Source organism: Thermothelomyces heterothallicus (genome assembly GCF_042370625.1).
Source record: "Thermothelomyces heterothallicus CBS 202.75 unplaced genomic scaffold P884_scaffold_4, whole genome shotgun sequence".
Lineage (NCBI taxonomy): Eukaryota > Fungi > Ascomycota > Sordariomycetes > Sordariales > Chaetomiaceae > Thermothelomyces > Thermothelomyces heterothallicus.
This window is the reverse complement of record NW_027192565.1, coordinates 1,048,157-1,072,386: the sequence shown is the minus strand read 5'-3', so window position 1 is coordinate 1,072,386 and position 24,230 is coordinate 1,048,157. Positions and strand designations below refer to the sequence as shown.

General features: G+C 55.8%; 6 protein-coding genes across 6 annotated transcripts; 2 read left to right on the top strand and 4 right to left on the bottom strand.

Annotated features, from left to right (window-relative positions):
• Positions 1–489: 489 nt before the first annotated feature.
• Positions 490–1,059, bottom strand: P884DRAFT_96735 (uncharacterized protein). Its single transcript, XM_069446203.1, has one exon. It carries the CDS (start codon positions 966–968, stop codon positions 555–557), a length of 414 nt encoding a protein of 137 aa, XP_069300160.1. The 5' UTR covers positions 969–1,059; the 3' UTR covers positions 490–554.
• P884DRAFT_218581 (glycerol-3-phosphate dehydrogenase) lies at positions 892–3,671 on the top strand. Its single transcript, XM_069439381.1, has 3 exons — positions 892–946; positions 1,033–3,063; positions 3,185–3,671. The coding sequence occupies exons 2-3, from the start codon at positions 1,152–1,154 to the stop codon at positions 3,331–3,333; spliced, it is 2,061 nt and encodes a 686-aa protein (XP_069300159.1). The 5' UTR covers positions 892–946; positions 1,033–1,151; the 3' UTR covers positions 3,334–3,671.
• Positions 3,672–5,344: 1,673 nt separating this feature from the next.
• P884DRAFT_275558 (uncharacterized protein) lies at positions 5,345–5,626 on the bottom strand (the record flags this gene model as incomplete). Its single annotated transcript, XM_069442860.1, has 1 exon — positions 5,345–5,626. The coding sequence occupies one exon, from the start codon at positions 5,624–5,626 to the stop codon at positions 5,345–5,347; it is 282 nt and encodes a 93-aa protein (XP_069300158.1).
• A 466-nt stretch (positions 5,627–6,092) lies between these two features.
• Positions 6,093–7,778, bottom strand: P884DRAFT_96741 (RGS domain-containing protein). Its single transcript, XM_069446204.1, has one exon. The coding sequence runs from the start codon at positions 7,361–7,363 to the stop codon at positions 6,290–6,292; it is 1,074 nt and encodes a 357-aa protein (XP_069300157.1). The 5' UTR covers positions 7,364–7,778; the 3' UTR covers positions 6,093–6,289.
• Positions 7,779–17,294: 9,516 nt separating this feature from the next.
• On the bottom strand, positions 17,295–21,090 carry P884DRAFT_275556 (uncharacterized protein; the record flags this gene model as incomplete). The annotated part of the gene is made up of 2 exons (XM_069442859.1): positions 17,295–20,796; positions 20,927–21,090. The coding sequence occupies 2 exons, from the start codon at positions 21,088–21,090 to the stop codon at positions 17,295–17,297; spliced, it is 3,666 nt and encodes a 1,221-aa protein (XP_069300156.1).
• Positions 21,091–23,090: 2,000 nt separating this feature from the next.
• On the top strand, positions 23,091–23,666 carry P884DRAFT_193864 (uncharacterized protein; the record flags this gene model as incomplete). Its single annotated transcript, XM_069437784.1, has 2 exons — positions 23,091–23,391; positions 23,467–23,666. The coding sequence occupies 2 exons, from the start codon at positions 23,091–23,093 to the stop codon at positions 23,664–23,666; spliced, it is 501 nt and encodes a 166-aa protein (XP_069300155.1).
• Between the last annotated feature and the right edge of the window lie 564 nt (positions 23,667–24,230).

Genomic DNA, 24,230 nt, shown 5'->3' with positions numbered 1-24,230 from the left:
ACTCAGGGTGTCAAATGATATGGACTAAATAAGCATGACATGGAGGAACTGAAACCCAAATCCGCACAACTGGAATCCAATTCAGCAAGTTGCCAAAAAGAGTCACGGGTGTGCGGGCAGCTATTGGATGCCGGTAGAAATTGACCCGACAGCATGGAGATCATGTGCAGTGCAAGGAAACCTGGAGGCTCTGCAGTGAGCAAAGAAAAAAAAACCACTCAAAGAGCTTTGCACCTCGTTGCAACTCCCAGTTGAGATACTGTGTAGAAGTCGGTGCAACCATTGCAGCCAGGCGCCCCCATTGGCGGAAAATCAGCAGCACCAACGCGGAATGCTGGGGCGGGACCAAACCAACGTGCCCCAACTCTGCGGGCGAATTGGCTGCGGGAGTATGGGCGGGGGGCCCCGAGTACATAGGATATCGGCACGCTAGAGCATGCCCCATTTGCCGGGGCGTCGGATCCCTTGGAGACGGGGGGTGGCTCGGATCTCAATTACTGCGTACACGACAGGTCGCCTAACATTCAAATCCCGGCATCGGCTACAATATCTCGTCATGACTCCAGCCGCTGCTGTCTCTTCTCCCTCGTCTGGCGCGGCTCCGCACACGCCTGGCTACGAACCAGGCTAGTAGCTCGGCCATTGATTGATAGTCGTCCACACTTCGAATCGCTGATCTTGCGGCAGAGTCGGGTACCCGATTTCTTCGGACTCGTCGCCCGCCGATCTTCAGTTCTCGACCAGACGATTCTCCGCAGATCCCTCGCCGAGTCGCCGCCGAGTGCCGGATAACGACAGCGACCCGTTTGCCGATTTGCGTGCTGGGACGAGTCTTGGGAGGAGAAGGGAGGAAAAAGTGAAAGGATAACTAAAAACCGGAAGAGGAAAAAGAAAAGGAAGGAGAAGGGAAAAGAACCCGAAGCGACGAAGGAGACTGACCCTCCAGGTACGGATTGATAAAAGTCCATTGATGAGGCAGACCAACCAGAGAAGCGTTTTACGAGCTGCGACTGACGTCCTTGGGGCCTTTAGCTCCATCTCGCACGCCCGCGGTTGCGTCATTGGTGGAGTTGGGGCAATCCGCCTTTCGCACTCATCCACCCGCCGGCGGCAGTTTCTTGGTCCTTTCACCTCTACCACCTAGCCGCCCAATGTCGAGGTTCGCGAAAGCACGGCGCCTGATACCGCCGCTCGCCGTCGCCGGCGCGGCGGGCGGTGTTCTCTACTACGTGTACCGACCCCGAAACATTCCCGGATACGAGGGCCCCGTGGTCCCGCCGCCCATCTATGGCGCCGACGGCACCTTCAAGCTGCCCCGTTTCCCCCGCGTCAAGTCGCGCCTTGAGCAGATCGCCGACCTGAAGAAGAGCGGCGGCGGCGGCAGCGGCAGCGGCGGCGGGGGCGAGGGCGAGGAGTACGACATCCTGGTCATCGGCGCCGGCGCGACGGGCTCGGGAGTCGCCCTCGACGCCGCCACGCGTGGGCTCAAGGTGGCCGTGGTCGAGCGCGGCGACTTCAGCTGCGGGACCAGCAGCAAGAGCACCAAACTCGTCCACGGCGGAGTGCGCTACCTCGAGAAGGCCGTCTGGAACCTGGATTACGCCCAGTACGAGCTGGTCAAGGAGGCGCTCAAGGAGCGCACCTACTTCCTGCAGACCGCGCCGCACCTCAGCAGCTGGCTCCCCATCATGCTGCCGCTCGACCGCTGGTGGAAGGTCCCCTACTACTGGGCGGGCACCAAGTTCTACGACTTCCTCGCCGGCAGCGAGGGCATAGAGAGCTCCTACTTCCTGACCAAGAGCAAGGCCATCGACGCCTTCCCCATGCTCAAGCAGACCGACCTCGTCGGCGCTCTGGTCTATTACGACGGCGCCCACAACGACTCCCGCATGAACGTGTCGCTCGCCATGACGGCCGCCCTGTACGGCGCCACCGTCGTCAACCACATGGAGGTCACCGGGCTCGTCAAGGACGACAAGGGCAAGCTCTGCGGAGCCACCGTCAAGGACAAGATCCCCGAGAGGGACGGCAAGCCGACCGAGGAGTTCGCCATCCGGGCCAAGTGCGTCATCAACTGCACGGGGCCCTTCACCGACGGCATCAGGAAGATGGACGACCCCAACTGCAAGGAGATCGTCGCTCCCGCCTCGGGCGTGCACGTCGTCCTGCCCGGCTACTACAGCCCCGGCAAGATGGGCCTGATCGACCCGGCGACGTCGGACGGCCGGGTCATCTTCTTCCTGCCCTGGCAGGGCAACACCATCGCCGGCACCACCGACGAGCCGGCCGTGGTGTCGACGAACCCGCTCCCGGACGAGAAGTCGATCCAGTGGATCCTCAACGAGATCAGCCACTACCTCTCCCCGGACATCAACGTCCGCCGCGGGGACGTGCTGGCCGCCTGGTCCGGCCTGCGCCCGCTCGTCAAGGACCCCAAGGCCAAGAACACCGAGTCGCTCGTGCGCAGCCACCTCGTCGACATCTCCGAGTCCGGCCTGCTCACCTGCGCCGGCGGCAAGTGGACCACGTACCGGCAGATGGCCGAGGAGTGCGTCGACGCCGCCATCAAGGCCTTCAACCTCCAGCCGAAACCCGTCGTCGACGCGCCCCGCGTCAGCGGCACCGAGAACGTCGACGACGGCGCCAACCTCGACGGCACCTGCCAGACCCACCGCGTGCGCCTCATCGGCGCCCACGGCTGGAGCCGCACCCTCTTCATCCACCTGATCCAGCACTTCGGCGTCGAGACCGAGGTCGCCAAGCACCTTACCGAGAGCTACGGCGACCGCGCCTGGACCGTCGCCGCCCTGTGCCGCCCCACCGACAAGCGCTTCCCCGCCCGCGGCGAGCGCATCTCGCAGCTCTACCCCTTCGTCGACGGCGAGGTCCGCTACGCCGTCCGCCACGAGTACGCCCAGACCGCCGCCGACGTCCTCGCCCGCCGCACCCGCCTCGCCTTCCTCAACGCCCAGGCCGCCCTCGAGGCCCTCCCCAAGATCATCGACATCATGTCGCAGGAGCTCGGCTGGGACAAGAAGAGGCAGGACTTCGAGTGGAACGAGAGTAAGTTCGACACACCTCCTGATAAACTGCTAGGAATTCTCTCCTCCCTTTTTTTTTTTTTGCGGGTCCATTTTTTTGAGCTTCCTGAATGGTCATAACTGACAGTTCTTCCCCTTCTTAGCCGTCAAATTCCTCGAGTCAATGGGCCTGCCCCAGCCTATGCTCTCGGTCACCCGGAAGCAGATCGAGCAGGGCAAGATCGACTGGAAGTCTTCGCTCGAGTATCGCATGTACTCGCGACACGATAAGCCGGTCGACGAGGGGGAGTAGAGACGAGTGCTCGAGCGAAGCGGGAGAAGCAAAATAGTCCCTAAAGTCGATAGGTTGGGTTTTTGGTCAGTACCCGGCATGGTCGCGGCGTTTTTTTTCCTCTTCATCTTTGCGGTGTCTCTCTAGACGGGCATGGGCTGGATGCATGTGTGTTTTTCTGGATCCCTGTACGCTGGAGAACTGTTTTTCACCTTTTTTTTTCGACGCTGGTATCGCTGTAGCCGTATCGCTAATGGATATGCTTCCGACTCGACCTTGGGTGTCGTCAAAGCAGCCCATATTACAACAAGCAAAGAAGCGGTTATACTGCTACCTGATTGTTGCAACTTACCGTTCTCAAAACAAAAAAAAGAGGCAAGTTGCACCCCCTCATCGTTCGTGTGCGTCCCGTTTGCCACTCCGAGCGCGCCATCAAGCCCCTTTTTTTTTTTTTTTTTTCACACACCCCTCGCCACTGGCGCTTTGTTTTGTTGCCCCCATCGTCAGGACTCCGTCCGGACCAAGGAAAAGTTTTGCTCCTTCCCTTCCTTGCCTGCCCCATCCGATCGTCTTCTGACAGGGGGGCTAGGGAGGGTTGGCCAGAGGAGAGGTGAGAAAGAAGATCACGAAGGAGGAGGAGGAGGAGGAGACGGACTCGAGGATCGGGAGCGTTGTCTCGGTTTACAAAGACAGTGATGAGACAAAAAGCGAGACACTCGACACTACGTCATGTCTCAGGGGTAAAAAAGACCGATCGGGGATGAGTTCAGTTTACAACGTTCCTCGTGATCAGCGTGGGCAAAAACGCGCTCACAGGAGCATGTAGCTGCTTTCGGACCTTCCTAGAAGGGGTGGAGGAGGGAGGTAGGAGTGGAAAAGGGGAAGAGGGAAGAAAAAAGGGGGGGTTCTTCTTTTGAAGACTCCGCGTTTCTGATGAGCAGCGGGAGGATGGATTGACATGGCGGCATTGGTCCTTAAATTCTCCTCGGTTCTTCTGGCCTATGTTCACGTGGCCGCGGAGAGGCCGGAGGGGAATGCTTTCTCGGTGCTCTCTTGACTTTCCCCTTTCTCATTTACGCCGAACAAGGATGTTCCCGTTTTCGCCAGGAGCGACTCCATCGAATTGGGAATCGAATGGCTAGGATGAGTGACCATCGGCTCAGGGCTTGTTGACTAAAGTAGATGTCTCCGTCAGCAGCTCAGCTCCGGCCTTCAAGGAGAAGCGAAATGGTAGCATTGCGGAACCCAAAACTTCGGCACACATCTTGACTTGGTACACTCAAGCCCCAGGCATGGATGGAGGTGTTTAAGACTGGCTCATCACCCATCATCAGTCAATGAGGCCTATAACTGAACTGCAGTCGAGAACCTGAGGACCATCACCCCAAGAAACGAGTGAAGAAGAATATGCTCTTTCTTGATTGTATGTACCTATGCATGCATGCCACAATTCCCCAGGGTCCAGATCCTTTTACCACCCCGGCATCCGGAACGCCGCCCGCTTGCCTATCCATCACTTTCGTATGCGTGTACACAACGCAACACCACACACCCATGCCAAAAAGGACAAAAAGAAACCATTCGATGACCGGGAAAAGAAAACAAGAAGAGAGAAGAGAGGAAACCGCCTGCCGAGCCGCCCACCCATTTGTTTGCCTCTTAATCCGCCGTCTCATGCTTGCCATTCCACATAACATCGCGCGCGCACGCGAGAGAGAGAGAGAGAGAGAGAGAGAGAAAGAGAAAGGAACCATCAACCATAGTACAAAGATAAGACGGAAAGAAGGTAGTAGGCTCCCCCACCCACCCATCTATCCAGCCATCCGACCGAACACAGAGTCTAGAGAATAAGCAATTGCCAAAGCGAGAGCCATATGCAGAGACATGCGACAGGGTATTTCCATCACAGCGTCCAACCAACCAGCCGACCAAGCAACCAACCAATCGAGTAACTCGACGTATGAAACCAGGCAGATTATGAGGAACGAGATGGGAAAGAAGTAGTGTGAAACAACGACGACTTCGAGGGTCATCAACTCTCAGCGTTGGTTCCTGCAGAAGGCCCAAAGCTGAGGACCCTCCACAACAGTGTCCTCTTGGCGCCGCTGGCTCGCCGGTACTGAATCACCGGCACGCGACAACAATCAGACATGCCCGGCCCCACGGTGCCGGCGGCACATTGGTGCATGACGCGCTTCTCGAGCTCCGCCTCCCAACCGTACGGGTCTGGGTCGACCTCCACGCGGTCGCCCTCGCTGCAAGGCGGGACATGCAGCAATCGCTTCTCCGTCGTGGTAGTGTTTTTGAGCGACATGAACGAGCAAGCGTCGGTACTCGAAGTAGTAATTGTAGTCAGGCCTGGATTGAGGAGGCCAGAGAAATCCGTCATCGAGAGGCGAACCGAGGAGGCGTCGTCGTCTGGTGGTGGGCGCGCACCGGTGTTCGGCGCTAGCGTAGCTGGCGGGCAGAGGGTAGCGAGGCTCCTCTTATTCAGCAGCGAGCAGCACAGGGGGCTGGAAACCGTTGGAGTGGAGGGTGCTTCCGCCGGGCAATTGGATGTGGGGGCCGCACTGCTTGAATAGTCGCTGCTATTCGCCGCGCGGATGGACAATCTCGCGTTGTCCTTGGAGGCTTTGGCGAGACGCAGTCTCGACGGCGTCCGAAGCCGCGGCGGGGCGAATCGCCGGGCTCCCGCCGTCCACCTACGAGTGTAATAAGGAGAATAAGCTTTTGCGGCCATGCCGGCCGTGCCGACTCCGTTAGTAGTATTGCAAGCCACACCCGGGCCCCCGTCCTCCACGACGGTGATGGAGTAACGCTGGCCCGGGTGCGGTTCCTCCCAGTCGCTCGGCACGTCAGGCAGTTGATCGTCAGCCTGTGCCTCTTGCTTGTCGGCGGGCTTGTCGGGTGGTGCCGGCGGGGTGCATTCAGGGGAGGTTGCAACGGTGTCTTCAGGCACCGGCATGACCTGTAATCCCTATAAGGGATTGGTTTTCCGTCTGGGGTGGTCGGGCTCGCGTCTCGACATCTCCTCAAGGCCTGGGGGGCCCGACGTGGCGCTGGAGCTGTGCCCACGCTTGCTGCGGCTAATTCTGCCGAAGCCGAGCTTGGCGCCCACTCTCTTCCAGCCGCTGCTCTGTGAGCTCGCAGCCCTGTGGTGCACGACCCCGGGGGAGGTGTGTTCCCAATCGGAAACCGGCGGCGTGGTGGGTGGTGTCATCGGCTCGGTGGATGCTGGGGATGGCGTGATCAGGTTACTGTCCGTCAGCCCGCGTTCAGCGGGCTCGCTAGACGACGTTGTGGAACTCTTGGGCTCGGTCGCCCACGGCATGCTGAACATGGGCAAGAAGCCAACCTTGGGCGATCGACTCGCCTCGTCTGAGCTCGATGACATGTCCCGAGGAATGCGGAGTCGTGATCGCGCATGCCTGGGGTCGTTCTCCTCGGTCCAGTCGTGCTGCGGCGTTACGGAGGCAAGAAATGGGCCCAGGACTGAGTCGTTCATCAATTCGTACACGATTCTCACGGCCTCGTCCAATTCCGACGGGTCTGGTGGCACGGGCGTGTAGGAGAGCGATAACAGACGGTCCCGAACATGTGCTGGAAGGTTGACTTCTCGATGACCGTAGGGTACTATGTAGGCGCTTATGATCTTCTTCCAGAGAGAGGATACGTACTCGTTGCTCTCTCTGGAACCGGAAGCCTGCTCCCGCCGCACAAGGTTAGAGTACGCCGCGCTATAGCGGTCGGCGTCCATCGTAAACTCCAGCGTCTCCATACAGTGGTTCTGGGACAAGAAGGCGGTGAAAGCGCCAAGGGTATAGGGCGGTGGCGCGTTGTTTGTGAGTATGTCTCTTAATGACGGGGGCGAGGCGGGGTCCGAGCATGCTGAAGACGGAGGCATGAGAGCCAGGCTCGGAGGCCGGGATGCTGACATGATGGAATCGGCTTCGGCGCCCTCTAGGACGGATGCGGGCTGCGTTGATTCCCTCGAGATCGGTCTTGGGGGCATCGGCGCCGTTGCGTGCCCTCGACGCTGCGCCCCGGGCATCCTGCCCTTAGCCTCTCCGACAAGCAAGCGAGCAGTCGATGTGTACCTGCCAGAGAACGAATGGTGTCTTGAATAGAAACGAAAAGAATCAAATCTTCCTCCTCTTCATTCCTGCCGGTTCAGCATGGCACGGCCGTCACCGATCCGTCGCTTGCCCTGGCTGAGGCGACTTGACAGTGCCGACTGTGTCGAGGTGGGCCGCCGCTCACTCAGCGCAATACCAGCAACTTCCCGCCTCTGCCGAAGAGCGTCTACCGTTTCACGAGTCGGCCCAATACCACGTCGGGGTTTCCGGGAACGTGCAGGGGGCACTGGCGGGGGGTTGGGGGAGAATGCAGCGGTTTGCGGTCAAGAACCTATTCGCCGCGTCCTTGAGAAGCGCGTATCAAGTAGTAAAAACACACCCAGCGGGCTCTGCAGGTTGCCGGTGGTGAAACCAAGGGTGAGAGCGAGCGGCAGCGGAGTGATCTAGAAGGTCTAGACAGGCTGCTTGGGAGCACTCCTATCTCAAACAACCGGTGGGCGCAGAGCAGCACAACACCAAGGTGTGACAGCACTGAATGGGACCCTGTCCGGTCTCAAATCGGCGTCCAGCTTATTAATAAGTTGGCCAAAGGCGCGTCCGGGTCCAGAAGGAGGCGGAGGGGAGCAATGGAAGTAATGCAGACGGCCGAGCCGGTGTGTTCCGTGGGCGGCCCTCCTGTCTTACAGAACCACAAAGGAACGGTGCGAAAGGAGAGGATGTCGGCAGCGAAAGCCCGGGGGCCGAAGAGGTAGTCGGTGGGTCAAATTAGTGTACGCCGTGGGGTCGAGAGGCCACGCGCAATATTCAAAAGGACTTCCCAGACCAACAATACCAAGCTATGGCGCCTGCGCTTTGCTCCGTATGGCAAAAAAGGAGGCGTTGGCTCGTCAAAGTGGAAAGTCGACCCGGCCGGTTGGTAGAAAGGCGCGCGAAATGGAGGAGCGGGAGTCGGGCGCTATGAATTCCAGATTGGCGGTTGGAGGGGGAGGGGGTTAAAGGGTTCAGAATCTGGGAGAAGCGGATCAAAAGGGAAAGCCGACAGAAAGCACGGCATGCAGCCTGTCTTTTTAGAAGGTTCGCAGAAGGAAGGGACTCCCCACATTGCAGGGCACCATGCCCGGAGTGGAAGGGGGGGCCAGGGCAGAGCACGGCAGGGGTTGAGTTGGGATTGTTCCGGGGAGGTACGGAGGTAACTACTGTGCAAGGGACCTGGAAAAGGCAACCCCCCTCCCCACCGGCGCCAGTCTATTACTTAACGGGCGTAGCGCATCCGTTCAGCGCGCCGGGCAGCGGCCCTGGAGCCAAACGGCAAGATTCCATCCTTCCCATGACGAATTTACACAGTAGCGTTTTCTCTTCGGGCAGAAAAGAGGTCAGTTTCTTAAGTCGAGCGACATCCGCGCGAGATGGACTTCCGACCAACGCTATTGCCCCGTCAAGCCAAAACTGCGGACGATAGCATACTGCTAGGTACCCATGTATATATGTATATATTTACGTAAATAACACACATACTGTGCATAGTGCAGTAGGGACACATCAGCTGCATTGCGGATTACACCACCGATAGCCGGGCAGCAGGCGGGCCCGTGGGTCCCTTCAAATTTGGTTGCTGACAACACGGGGCTGATCAAGTGAATGGGGCTAGTGGAGTCCACGGCAGGCTCAGAAAGAAAGAAAAAAATAATAGATATGAACTAACTCCGATACTAGTGTATACTTACACTTGTTACGGTATTCCGAGAGCGTCTTCGGGCAGAAAATGACTGCAGCCTGCTGCTATATTATTACAGGTTGCCTTGGTCGGCCAAGTTGCCGGCACCTGAATTCGGTGGCTGCTGCTATGGCACGTACCCACGACGAACCCTAGTAAAGCGTTGCAACGTAGTACAAAGTTGCAGTCTTCTTGGTACTACTCTGGTAAGTACTGGAATTCATGGGTTATTCTGCGCAGAGTAAATGAATAACGTGAGACGGCCCCGAAAGTGGGGCACCCTGACCCCCATTCCCGACTCGCGAAAAAAACAGGGCAGGCACACAATGCTTCTAGAAGTATTCTGGGAGGGTGCGAGGGGCGACCACTCACCCATAGACGGCGGCCCCATGCTGCACGCAAGCCCAATCAATCATTAGGGTGCCTGGGCCACCCCTCAAAAGATCGTTAGTGCGAAGACGATCTCACCACGGGTATGATTGGATGCGCACTGCTCCGGCCGATAGTTACCGTTAGTGGCAATGTGATGCAACCGAAGCACTCTCGACTTTGTCCCTCCAGAACAGTCTCCTTCGCCATTGCCGTGGAGATGGCATGGATATGGCATGACACCTCGTTCGACAGATATGTCTGTGATGGCGTCACACGGTGATAGTGGAGAGAGCGGGCCGACACCGCTTTGCCTCCCGATATATCGACCACCAAAAGGAAACTACCAAGAACAAAAAAAAGCCAAAAAAGTCTAGATTTTTGATTCAGTGATTGCAATCTCTGCCGGCAATCGCGGGTGCGCTACTCGGTAGTGCTATCGTGAGGTGACACGAAGGAACACGACCTCCATCTTTCTAATCATCGTTTCTGACATATGGATTACAAAACAACCGTCCATATCCTCAGATAAATACCTTGGTGCTGGCTTCGGCTGACGGATATGTGCACTCCCCATGGCTTGGGTGGCTCGGGCCCTTTAGCAAGCATACCCCGCCCAGCCAGGCAGGGATCGGCTCCGCCCTCTGCACCCTCCCTCGCCTGCCTCGAAAACGCTGTGGGATGGACAGGGACCGCTGGATCGGGATGGTGGCGTTCAACCTCCTTCAGACCCCATTGGAGGAGAAGAGAACTCGCAGGAGGTTGGGTGTCACAGAAGGTCTCAACTGGTATTGCTCAAGCAGAATTTGCTGACTGAGCGTAGGCAGGGGAATATGATTATACAAGATCACTACGGCGTGCCTGTATAGTTTAATCGTGTACGAAAGACCTCGAAGAACGCATCTAGGATTGCGATTTTATCATGGTATTTCTTTATGTTCCTATTTTTTCCTCCTCTTCAGTCTTATTTTCACTTGCGTTCTTCTTTTTTGATCCCTCTTTTTTTTTTTTGAATGGCATTCCAAGTCATTACGAGAATGGATATTCTGGAGCTTAGCAATGCCAGCTCAAAACGTTAGAAATACTATACAAGTACTCAAGTGCGTTGAAAACGGTATAACATAACAGCGGTAGACTGTCGCAGATTCTTTCTTCAGGCCGGGCATTTTTCCATTCTCTCAGAGCTGAACCGGACTGTCCGTTTACGCTCCCAGATGCTGCCAAGGGCGCTCTGATTGGGAGTGCGGCGTTCCGACAGAGTAAACTTGCCGAACCGGACAGCAACTGGGACGGAGACTCCAGGGACCGCAGGATCGGCGCAGGAAACGATGGCCCATGCATACCTAGTGTATACATTACAGGCTTAGATGCATCAGAGACAGTGCTTGATTGATGTACGAAACATTACATGCCTGATGTTTTTGATTACCATATGTAACACGATAGCTAGGGGTCAAAAGTATCCTGCCGCCCCACTTAATTAAATATATTACCTAGTTTAATAATATAGATCTAGATATTAAAGAGTTTACGAAGTATTTATAAAAATATAATATCTCATGAAAAGATATGCCGGTTCTGGCACACAGGCTCTAGACCCTGATTCATCGCTCGCCCTTTGAAATTCGGGGCATGAGTCGGACTGCAGGGGACAAACACCACCCAAACATTTTTTCTTTTCTCTTCTCCGGCTGCTTCCGTTCGGGTTCTAACCCCGGCGAGGGTGGCGCACAGGGTAGTGTAACCGATACTGTACACTAACGAGTTGAATTCTAGACCAGGCGCAGACCGCCAACAAATGAGACAGGATACCATAATGCTCTGTGAAGCTACGAGCAGAAAGTTACTGCGTCAACGTAGTGGGCACTGAGCACTTGGCATGCCGCCATCGGAGCGATGATCCGAACCAACCGACACCCACTCTCTCGCGTCACTCCGCGCGTCAAACAAAAAGACAAGAGAGATAATAAGGTTATGTTTTAGGCATAGTACGGAACACATACACTATGGTGCGATGGGGCCAGACCGCGCGACAGCGTTGGACCATAGCCGCACTCCGTTGCCTAACAGTTCTCGCTCGCTCGTCGCGTTTGTTGCTTCCCTTCGCCACGCACCTGGACGCCGCGCACCTAACGGGGGCTGACAGGCCCGGCTGTTCCGGTAAGCGACTCGTCCGTGCCGAACGGCTACTGTGCACACACACACACACACACACTCTCTCTCTCTCTCTTTTTCGTCAGGCGTGTGTGCTGCATGCGGAGCCCCTAGTAATGCTTTTGTACGGGATGACAGGTTAAATGCAACCACGTCGGCTGGCTGCACGCCGCGAGCCTGACAGGGCAGCTGTACAGAGCTAATGATGACCACCATAAACCGGCGCCATTAACACCACCACTACCAGCACCACAACCGATGGTATGTCATCCGACTGAGTCGGCCAGGGATGGTTCCATCGCAGACCCTTTGGGGCGTACACGATTTCGTATCCATTACAAGTCAACCATCCAGACTACTCAGCCGACCGGATTTGCCCGCAGAGCCGCGGCCCGTGTGGCGAAACGGCTGCCATGGTGCGGCACGACTGTACTGTACTGTACTGTACTGTACACTAGGGGCAGGGTCGCCAATGCTGCGTAATTCTCCGTACCATACATACACTTCACCACACGTTAGTCACTTTGTACACTTGAAAGAAGCCGTCAAGCTCGTCGTCTCGATCACGACGACAAAAATCGATGGTTCCCTCTTGACGCAAAGCCGGATGTCACCATCCGGATCCGGCAAGACGGAAGAAGCTTTAGCAGCTGCGACAGAAGGTTTCTAGAAGCCTTCCTCATCTCGGGTGTTTGCGTGAGCCAAGGAAAAAGGCAACGCATGCATGGGAGGGGAGAACGGACGCCTGTTGGGTTTTGTGGTTGCATGCTGTGCCGTCCTGCTGCAGGGCGGCAGCCGGGCGAGCCGCTGCAGCAAATCGGTGCAACTAAATCTCTGTAATCCGTATGCTCAGGGATGCGGCGCGCCTGGAAGCTTCCGTTAGGTAGGCGACGGAGACGCCGCGCTCGGAGGGGATTGACTGGGCAAGAGCCACGAAGGCGCCTGCCCCTTGCCTCTTGAAGCAACTGAGAGCAAGCGGCGGCATTACCGCATCTTTCCAAACCTGGTCGTGACACAGTCCAAACAATCTTCTTCGTTCTTCTCTCTTTTCTTCAATTGCTAGTATTTCGTTCTTGTTTTCGCCGCACGCAAATTTTTTTTTTTTTTTTGGAGAGGTTGCATCCGTAAGTGATCACAGCACATGCTACCTCCGGGCAATACACCACAGATTCCTTGAGGGAGTGTTCGCAGTCTCAACGAGCCCTATCCGTACGTGGCACTCTCTCTTTTGCTCTTATCAGTTTTTACTCTCGCTCATTAGCTCACTCGCGAAACCTTTTTCCGTCGAGATGATCTGTCAAAACTCCACTGCCAAGGTCGAACACCCTCCTGTCCACCAATACGAGGTTCCGATTGTGAAAACCCCCCAGCCGTTGGCGGCGAGATGGCTGACGGGCTTTATCCACTTCGCACCGGGGCAAAAACAAGCGGTCGGCCCTACAAGTACTACGTAGTTAGTCTAACAACACACCACCCTCGCGTGGTGGGAAGTTGGGTCAGCTAAGAGGATCTGGTGCGGGTTGCCTTGTGCCCTGGCGCCTGATGGGCGGTGATGAACGTTGACAGAACTGCAAGGAGAGCGCAGCTCCGAGCCAGAGAACATAGAAGCCTCGGATGCCGTCCCTGGCCGTGGACGGGATGCACCTGGCCTTTCGGCTCAAGCCGATCTTCACGGAGATCCCCTTCGGCTCCCCACCCTTCGTCTCCGTCGTTCCAGAACAAATTTTTCTTCTCTTTTGGTTTGTTTTACTTCTTTTTTGGATTTGGTGTGTACACGTGTCGTATCCTATAGTGGACTGCACGTGTGCACTACGGAGGAACTAATAGTGTTGCTGGCCAAGCATCTCGGGCCCTTCTCCCTCGTGGATCCAGTGGGCTTGCGTTGTCAACGGAGCGTCGCTCCAGGAGCCTCGCTCGGTGGGTCGAGCGAACCAAACATCCACTCTTTGCGGTCCAGCTGTGCAGCCATTTCCTCGCCAGCGTCCAGAAGAGTAGCCGGGCGATCCAGGGTTGCTGCTGTGGTTTGGCTGTCAGCTCCCCTCCGTTGCTCCTTTGCTTCCCAAACTGAACGCGCCGCGCAGGCTCGATGCGAACGCTTCACCGACAACAAAAGAGAACGGCGGTCTGGACTCCCAGATCACCATTCAGATCAATCTCTCTCTCCACAGGGCTGTGGGCATTCGCCTCCAAACACTCGTACCTAGGAGGAAAGGTCGTGAGGGTCCGGCCCTCCTCCGTACTCAACTATGAATCGAGCAGGACCGACCCCGTTCTTATCGCCGTCAATTATAAACATACCTATACGAGGAGCAGACAAGCAGAAGAAGCAAGGCAGGCAACCGCATTGGCCTGTTTTGGCCCCCATTGCTCTATACTAGCCCAAGTGTAGGGAATAATCCGCACGACGAATGTACAGTATGTATGTACATACATACATGACGTGGTACACTCAGCATCCGTACTGTGTACTGGACACGCAGTCTGGATTACACCATACCTTGTTGTAAGTCAAGGTTGCGTTTGCCGGGCTCCTGTTCGCCGGTCCAGGAGCAGGCCGCGCTGCCCAGCCGGATCTGCTGGTTCTCTGATCCAACCCACGAGGGCGCAAAAATATCGGGAAAATGCAACACTGGGGGGTGATCCGTAAGTGGGAACGACTCCACCGCGACCAACGGGAAAAGGGGACGCGGCCAGGCTCGTCTATCTGAGACGGGAGGGATGGGAGCAGAGAAGGGATGTGTGGGGGTCAAGTTGGGGTGAGGACGGTACTGTGCATGGACACAGTCAGTGTGCATGTACGTCCGTACTCCGTAACAGATGGCAGACTCATGCTGGTAAGTTGAGCACCGTTTCTTTTTCTACACACTGGAAGTGCAGAATAACTATATGTCCCAGGTAGTTACTGCATCCAGAATGCGTGGCCCCGAATTCTCCCTGCTCTTGACTTGGGCCCAAGCGGGGACGGAGAACAGCCTCGGGGAGTCCGGCGCGCCGTCGTTAATTCTGGCAGCGATGGGGAAGGCGTGAGATCCCCCCCCCCCCCCCCCACCCTCTTCACCATCCAACGGCCATCGTATTTCCTCTTGTCCGTCTTGGTTCGAAAATCATGCCAGAAGGGATTCACTTGCTTGGTCGGTTGCGACGCTGTAAACCAAGGACTTGGGAGCAACCAAGGACAGCCATACAATAATCACCACCACCCGGAGTTTTGCCGTCCACTCGTTAACTTGGTCTTACTACTACACTAGTGGATGGAAGTGTGTAGTGCAGCGTATCCGAGCGCATGTCCCCCCGGATGTTTGGTTGGGTTGGATTGAAGGGGCCGCCGATGAGGACCACGCAAGCACGTACCATCGTCAGCTGCTTTGTTACGCCTTAGATGGCGGCTCACGGATGGGGACAGCAACGGGGGCATGTCGTGTTTCCCGGTTGTCGTTCTCCGAGCCGAGTTCTTGGTCGTCTATCTAACTCGCAAACTACACTCCATCAGTGGAAGTGTGGGGAAGGGAGGAGAATGCGACGAAGGTGCCTCGGCAGGCGCCGATGGTTAGTGTACATACTGCAGTACACTACATACTTAGTCAGGATTACACAAGGGAGAAGCTTCTCCAGAGAGTCTAGCTCGGCGCGATGTAACAGGAGAGTGAGAGTTACCAGAAGTATGGCTGCCTTGTCGTCCCAGTGACAGGCAGAACACCGCACCGTAAACAAGAGAAGGGAGATATTACCTATTCTCTTCGGCGGCAGGAGTCGATTCCCCCCCCCCCCCAAAAAAAAAACCCTTTCCTCTCCTCCTCCTCCTCCTCCTCCTCCTCCTCCAGCCCGATTTCGGTAATTCGATGACTCAATAACTCGAGTCAGTGGCAGGCCGAATAATTAAGGTCAGCATCCATTGACCGACTACAGGCAGACAGGGACCCGGGTTCGAATCAGTCCTTGTTTCCCCCCTCGATCCAGGAACGTCGAACAACATGCTCGCCGCTGGGCCATAACAACTCCTGTCGCCCGCCCGCCGATTTGGCGAAACCTGTTGTATTGTTGTTCGAGCTCCAGCCCCGGGAGACAACAAACACACACGAACCTGGACCGTCTGTCACACCCTTCTCCAATCATGACATGTCACAGCCAGATACCACTTCCAAAAGACCTAGACTTGCTTCGGGCACCATAAGGGGTGCAGTCCTATCTAAGTACTTGAGGTAGTGTAGGTCTGGTATATACTCTGTACAGCACAGCACACACTCTAGGGCATCCCGAGGAGGGAGAGAGGGTTTGGTTTTTTTTTTTTTTTTGGGGGGGGGGGGGGGGGGGAATGCCCTCCTTGTTGGTTCTCCCACCTTATTCATAACCTTACGCAGTTGTTGTGTAACTAGGCACTGCGTACATACCTACATATCTCATATATACATCAGGCACCCAGCTCAATGCACACACCTTACCTCGCACGCACCGACTTTGACACACAGCAACCTCACACGCACTACCACCTTCCCCAGTCGGAGAGCCCGGCTGTCGATCGGTCCTTACTCCGTTCCCGAGATCGTTCCCTGCATTATTCCATCGATCATCATGACGGAAGCCCCTCCCCCCCCCCCCCCCCGGCATGATGAGATTGAGATACCAAAGAACTGCGTAGTGACACTACAGTAGCTTGGGTAGAAAATAGGAACAAGAGAAAGGGTGAACGGCTATTTGTTAGCTCCGGACACCAGATGCCCTACTGCAAGTACCTAATCTATGTACACCGCAGACCTGTGATGAGCCACACAGTCCAGGGGCCCGGCATCCAGCCCCCCCCGTACTATTCTCCTTCGTTCCCAATGTTGCCGTGAGGCACGGTGATGCAGCTGGTCGCTTGCGATTTACCGATAGAATGGTCCAGAATCGCGTCAGAAAGTGGTTGAGATAGGAGGCCTACGTCAGCAAAAATCTAGGCATCCATTCCATCCTCGAGTCAAAGGGATTGTTCAGAATGGGGGGATGGCGTGTATCACAAGCCTCAGCCGGCCGTCAACGAAGTGAACGCCTGCGCGGTGGGACAAGGATCAATTCCTCTATCTCCGCACGTCACAGGACCGGAAATAAACCAAAACCACACATGACCAGATAGATCATTGCTCGCTCACGCCCCGCTCCTTGCGCTCCTTTCCCTCCTTTCCCTCCGTTGTCCCACCTCATCAGATCACATTTCGAAGCTCTCTGGGTATATCCTCCCACCCCATTTGCTCACGTCGACGAGCCAGACAGTAACAGAAGCGCCCAAAAAGCTCCCTTCCAAGAAGTCACCAAGAGAAAAAAAAATCCCCCAAATCAAAGCAGTCGATATCGACCCTGTCGCCTGCGTCACGTCCTTGCCGTAGTTCCATTTTCCTTTCCTTTCTTTTCGTTTTTTTTTTTGAGAACGCCAATCCCAGTCTGAACATACTATACCGAGCGCAATGCTGCGCCAACATGCAACTACACCCTGCCTTGATGACCCGAACGCCGTCCTCCATGTCGTACCGAGAAGGAGTAAAAAATAGGATGTGAACCTAATACAATACATATTGTACATGTAGTACACGCCTCGGGGAGAAAGGCAGCGTTATATCCTCTTCTCTTGTCATGTGTTCAGCTCCTCGAGGCGCGGATATTCCTGCTAGCGCAGAGGACAATGTTTCGTCCCTCACTCACAACCCATCGAGGCTGAACTCGCCCTTGAATCCCTCGTTGAGCAAGACAGCGGCGAGCCGTCGACGCTGCAGCGTCAGCTCTCGCTCCGTGTAGGAAACCTTTGGGTTCAGGCCTATTGCCATGCAGAGAGCGTTGGTAATCGTGAAAACACCACAGTCCCAGCCGTTGGTTTGGAGGGGGGCTTCGTAATCGACAGCGCGCCACTCCGACTCGACAAACTTTTCTTCGAGGATGAAGCGCACCAGCTCGAGGAGCTTGGCTTTGACCTTCTCGTCCCCGCCACCCCCGCGCATCGAGTCGATGTGCGCAACGGTGCGCTTCCCAGGTCGGATCACGGCCAGAGTCCAATGGGCCTGTGCGCAGATGGGAATGAGGACCGTGTCGATGTCAAGAAGGTTGGCCTTGCGAACGCCGGCTCTCCGCAAGAGGCGACCGCAACCACCCGGGCCATGGGAGAGCACGCGAGGCCAAAAGTACGAGGTAAAGGCGGCACATTTGGGTTCCTGGTCCGTCGCGCCCTTTGCTCTATTGACGTAGTCTGCGATGTGAAGGATCGAGCCAATGATGACATTGTCGTTCAGCCACGCGGTCGGCGGAAGAAGCTTCTCCTCGAAATCCCGCCTGGTTAGCGGTTGGCCCTCGAGGGTCTTGACCAACTCGGCAGTAGGATTGGCCCTCGCAGCATTGGTGACTCTTGCGTTCCAGTCGTCCGACAGAGCGGTGATGAGAGGGCGGGCCGGCCGCCTTAGACCGGTGAGAGCAGCGAATTCGTCGGCCTCCCTTCGTTGCCGAGCTGCTTGCTCCCGGCGACGTTCTTCCTCTTTTCGCCGACGCTCTTCTTCGAGGAGGCGTTCTCTCTCTCGGCGCTCCTCTTCCTCCTTGCGTTTTCGCTTTTCCTCAATCTCTCGCTGCACGCTTGTCTGTAATTCCTCTCCAATCTGACGGTCGATCTGGAGTTGCTCAAGTTTCAGAGTAGAGATTGCCAAATCATCTTCCTCCTCTGCAAAGAACTCCTCGAGACTGCGGGGACCACGATTCTTCTCCGATGGCTTGGGGGGTTGCTCTGCCGGCCCAAGGCGTGACAGAGGGTTGGTCCCTGGAGTGGAGACTGCCGGACTGCTGCTGTCATGTTCGAGAAGATGGGCTGCCCGACGACGCCTTTCGGGGGTAGAAGGTAGCGGGGGGAGCGGGATCTGGACCATGTGTCGTCGTGGCGGGGGTCTAGCCAACGTTTTTGCCCTTTTTTCACTGTCTCGCTCGACCCGCTTCTCAAGCTCTTCGCGGAGGCCATCGAGAAAGCTGCCGTAGTGCCGAGCATGGTAAGTCAGTCCCATCTCTTGATCGTCCCTCTCAAGTGCCTCCAGGCTCCACTTGTCTTCGAGCCGGAGCGGTCCGTCCGGCTGCCGAGAGACCGTTTTCAGGGCTTCGAACGCGCGGGTCGAATGCTCATCGCGGACTACTTCTGCCTTCAACTTGGCGCTCAGAAACTGTTCCTCTTCAAGTGGCGTCATCACCTTCGTAGGGATATGGGAAGGCGGGATGAACTTCGAAACCGGGCTGATGAACGAAAGTTTTCTGTTCCTCTTTGGAGTCGCGACGTACTGCGGCGAGGGCGGAGAGGGGTCCCTCGCCTTTGACGGCTTCAGGATACCCTTAGGGTGCTGCACCATTTTGTAAACGCCAGGCCCCGGAACCTCCGGCTCCCCGTCAGATGGCTCTGGATCCGGAAACCTGTAGTCATATAAAGGTTCAATGTCGACTTCGTCAGCGGGGATCTCCACTATGGCCGATTCCTTCGGGAAGCATCCGGGCATAGTTTCAGTCGGATCTTGCTTCGCCTTGACGTAGCTGGGTGGCATCTCTTGCTTGTGGATGGCATTAGCATCCACAATCATCTGGCTCAGGGCCTGGTCAAAGGCGGTGTTGTGTATGCAGTCAAGCGAGCGCATGAAGCCCAAGAACCTGCCCAGCTTCATGCAGTCCTTTCTGAACTCGTTATTTCCTACCGGTAAGCGCCGCGGCAGCCTGGAGTACTTCTGCCGGAGATCCGCAAGCAGGCTGGGACCGTAGATCTGTGCCACGAGACGCCCGAATAGTAGCAGCCCTTGCTCGTAGCCCTCCACAGCCACGTCCCACCGCTCAGCTCTCTCCGCGTCGGAAGCTTCAGGGCGCAGTGGCCCGTACAGGTACTCTTGGTACTGGAAAATACTGAAACTGGTCTCGTATATTCGAGGGTCTGAGGCTTGCTTTCGTATCCCGTCGATTGACGAACCGCGGACGACTTTGTCGTCTTTGATGATTTTGTACTGCGTGTCAAAGGCTGCGCAAATGATTTCGAGCTTGTCGAGTCCGATGTGCTGGGTAGGGTCATCGGCCCAAACAAGGTCGTCAAACCCATCACCCTCGATGTCAGAAGAAGGCTGTTCGGTACCAGACAGAGGGGTCTGACGCTTCAGCCTCTTGACGACAATGGCATCATTGGCAGGATTTATCCGGCGCGTGTCAAGCGTCTCATAGGCATCGCCCAGGAATTGCCCACGGAGCGTGTCAAGGAGAGCAACAAGGGGGCTGCCCATGATCGCGATTGCACGGCTCAAGATGCCGTAAGTCTGGGCCCACATGAATTGGGCGGGCGCAGGACTCTTCACTTGGGCAGCCCCTAACGTGCGTGATTGCACCGCTCCTGTAACCAGGTCGGTAGGTGCAGCCACAACCCGTTCCACGCTCTGGCTGCCCTCTACTCCTCGCGGCTCTTGATTCTGGGTGAGCAAGTCGACCTCGGTGTCTTCAGCCGGGCGTTTTCCGTTGGAGTTTAAGAGGTCCTTGTAGGCCGCGTGATACTCGTTGTTGCCGCAGACGCAGTGCCAACGATGGTCGTCTTTCTTCTGGAGAACACGTAACTTCTTATTTTCAGACCCGGCGAGGTAGAAGCGCAGGTGACCCGTCGCAGCCTCTGCCTCTTCTTTCGAGTTGTAAATGTTGGGCGGGCCACACCAGCAACCTTTCATGTAGTGTTCGTTCCGGATGGCGATCCACAGCTCCCTTGCAAACTTGTCCTCGCCTTCTTGCTCTCGACGCTGCTTGAAAAGGGCAGTTTCACTGCCGGGACTTTGGGGTGTTGCGGCGGGCGAGACAGGTGGTGTTAGGTCGATGAACCTTGTAACGTACCGGGTGTACCGGGCCGGTGTTTTTGGAGGAGCGGTTCTTCTTGGACTTCTCGTCGGCGTGCCTCTGATAGCTGTGACTCGCGGGTGTTCGAGGGGAGAGGATGACCGCGGTAGCGGAGTTGGGACGTAGGGGGTCGCTGGTGGGAGGGAAACGGGCGGAGGGAAGATCGGCGGCCGGGAGGACGTAGGACGAATGGTTGGTGTTGGAGTCGCAGGTTGTTGCTGGTCCTCTGAAATCGCCTTTAGGGCGGTAGCACGGATGCGGGAGGGGCTTTGGGCGAACCGCGCACGAGGGGTAGGAGTGTCTACGGCGGTGCCGAGGGCAGACGAACTAACAGTATCAAGATTGTCAGCCACATGATCTTGTTTCTGAGGTGTCTGAAGATGGCCAAAGTCCAGGACTGGTGGATGCTTGAGAAGCATCATGACTCTCGAACGAACCACCTGGGAATATTGCTTACAGATCGGTATCGACTGGTGTTCGGCTGCTGCGGCGATGGCGAGCAACTCGCGCAGAATCGCCCAGGCGCGAGTCGGCAGCCGACGAAACCTGTTTGGGACTAGGACTTCCGCGCAGTCCACGGCTATTGCGTGTGGCGCGCGGTGTCGGAGCTTGTGAAGGCATTGTCAGTCCTTGCTTCCTTACTTGGTAAGGACAAGAGAACACGATGGCCTCGCTCTGGAAAGTGTAGTGGAGGAAGAGAAGAGGATCGAGGTTGCCTTCTGAGCACTCCGAGAGAAAACAGGTCGCGGCGGGGTGGGGAGGGAGGCGCAACGCGGGGCAGGAGGAAGCAACGAAGGCGGCGGGTGAGATGGGATGGAAGCTGTGACTGTGACATCTCCAGAATGGGCAGGGAGGGCAAGAGCGGCGACGGCGCAACTGCTTTTGCGCACAATGGGAAGACTTCAACCCAATGGCGAACAATAGCAACGCCCGGCCGCGGAAGGTCCAAGACGGACAGCTTCCTTCTATCTGTCGCCAGCCGCGACAGGTCCCGAGAGGACCAAAGAACACAAAGTGTCAAAAAGGTCTTTACCCAATAGACCAGTTGGACAGTAGTAGCTCAGGCGTGCGTCCCAGTCTCAGCAGTCGCGCGTTCGCTGCTGGGATCGCATCCGTCCGCTGCGCGGTAAAAGTGGATTTATTTTTCTTTTTTGGGACGATCGCGGGAAGGTACGAAAGTCAGGGTAGGTCAGTGGGCTTGCCGGTTGTGGGGCCGCAAAGTCGCGATCACATCGTTTAACTATCGCTAGCGTTGCCGTGGCGGCGGAGGGCCGGCAAGGGTCTCCTGTCCCATCGGAATCACGGCCAGTCGCGTGCGTAGAAGGGATGCGAAACTGGAGAGCGAATAGAGCTGCAAGCAATCGTGACAGAAGTTGAAGTTGGTGTTGCGGCTCTGCAGATCTGGGGGTGGGAAGCGTGGAGCTTGGACGTCTATTGACCTCCCGCTCCCGCTCCCGCTCCCCGCCGCAACGCAGGGCGCCACTCGCTTAATGTTAGTCAATGCTAACACTTTCCCGAGCCTCTTCATTGGTCATCGATTGGGACCTGCTCACCAGCATCAGAACGTTATGCTATTATTCGTCTCGTTCGTCGTGTAGACAACGGCAACTGGACGACGCTATTGACGGTTGATGTCATTCTAGGATTTCCACGTTGGTCTCCCGCTACATAGCATCCTTGACAAACACCTTCAACACAAGCAACTACCATGGTTACTTGGCGGTTTGTCGGCGACGCGAGAGACTGTCAAACAAGGAGAAGGAGAGAGACCATGAAGAAAAAAGCAGCAAGGGCCTCGATAGAGAGATCCGTCCAGCGGAGGTATACTACTTAGTTATCATACGAGACGAGTGATCGGGGCCAGACGCTAAAGTCAGCCCTGACCAATGTCTGAGGCAATTGCGTGGGGCATTGTTTTCTTCGAAAGACCTTTTGAGTTCCCAACGTAGATCAGACCCGACAGTCATGGTTTCTCGTAGAACATTCGGTACCTACTAGGGAGACATCCCGCTTTAAAAACAGGGTATGGTCTTGGATGATTGTGTCGGTGCCTTCTTGGACCAGACTGGCCTACCTCATCGAGTCTCATGAGGCGAGAGAATCTATGCACCAACACCCTGGGAAAGCCATGGAGGATAGAGAGCACTACCATCTTCACTGAGCATGAATGAAAGTATTGGTAGAGCAGAAACAAATGGCTTCTCTAAGTTTCTTTGCTCGATAACACAGATAGGGGCTAGGGGGCATCAAGCTCAGACACCGGGACATCAGTGCAAAGGATGCCTTTGAACAGCGAGACTGAGAACGATATCTGAGTCTTAAATATTCCATAGTATCTATCATGTTGGTGACGGGGGGACTCCCATGCTGGTGGTGTACCCTGTTGGCTTCACGAGTATCTCTCATCCCATAAATCCCTCCCTGCTTACCTTCCTAACAGCAAGCCCATACCTTCCCGGCACACTTTCTTCTCCCCATTTTTTCTCTGTTGTTTCAGTAAAGCAATAATCATAACTCAACTTTTTGCGATCACCAACTGCTGCCTCTAGATACGTGGCCCCCCTGTTCAACCGAACGCGACAACAACCGCTATTAGCTCCGCGTTCACAGAGCAACCACACATGGAGTCCCAAACACTCAAGAAGGCTGAAAAGCCGAAGTTGTTTGATGGGCAAATTTCGTACTCAGTCAGCCGGCAGAAAAAGCCCATCAAAAACTTCCAGCGATGCAGCAACCGCAGCCCTTGTCCGCTGCCGAGACGCCGGTCGCAGGCGGCTCTCTTCAAGCAGGTAACGAAAACCGCTACAGCAGCCAACACTTCTGGTCCCAGGGACGGAAGGGAGGGCATGTCGGAATTTCTTGTCGAGCCGCCGTCGACAAACTTCGGTTCGAGTTTCTGCGATTCATACGAAGAAGCACAAGGTGGGCATGCTACGAACTATGCTTCTTTCTGGCCGGGCGGGAGAACCGTGAACTGCTGATCTCTTGGATTTGTAGCGCTCCGTAGATACTGGGCCAAGAGCAACAATAGGGAGACCAGTTGTACAGTCAAATGCCAGGCTGGCGGTGACGAAAACATGAAGGAAGAAGACAGCGACGAATGTGTCTGGGATGATGATGCGGAAGATGACGAGCAAATTAAGGAAAGGCTTGAAGAAGCCCGACTGAATACCATCAAAAACAACTTGGAGAAATGAAAAAGGGGCGCATCGATTACTCTCAACTTCACCGAGAGATGGGATGGCTTCGACATGGGACAGAAGAGAGAGAAAAGACATGCATTCAGAAGGGTTCTCTTGTCAGAACATGAGATTCAGCCAAAAGTCTTTTCATTTAAAGATCATTTACCCAGTCCTCATCCTCTGCGGCACAATTGGCGTTTGTTAGTTCGTAAGGGGCTTGTTGCTGAGCGGCCAGGCTTGCAAGCGATTGTACCAAGTACGGAGTAATCCGTACATACAGCCCTAACCCTGAGAGTCTCTTGGGACCAAGGCTTCTCCGACTGAACCGCAGTGTTGAAGCTGTGTTCTGAGCCCTAAAAAAGGAGCAGCGTGTAGATAACAGTGTGACCATCATTTAAAAGAGACATGTGTGTCACCTAGTGGTGCCAAGTTGGCGTTCTGGAATCGCTATTAGATGAGGGCATGCTCTCTGTCCAGAATGATGCTGTGTGGATCCCACACTGTGCGATTCGTTCATTCACGGTGGCTCTCAGAGGAGAGCGCATGTAAAATGTGGATATCTTATGACTTGCCGCTTTC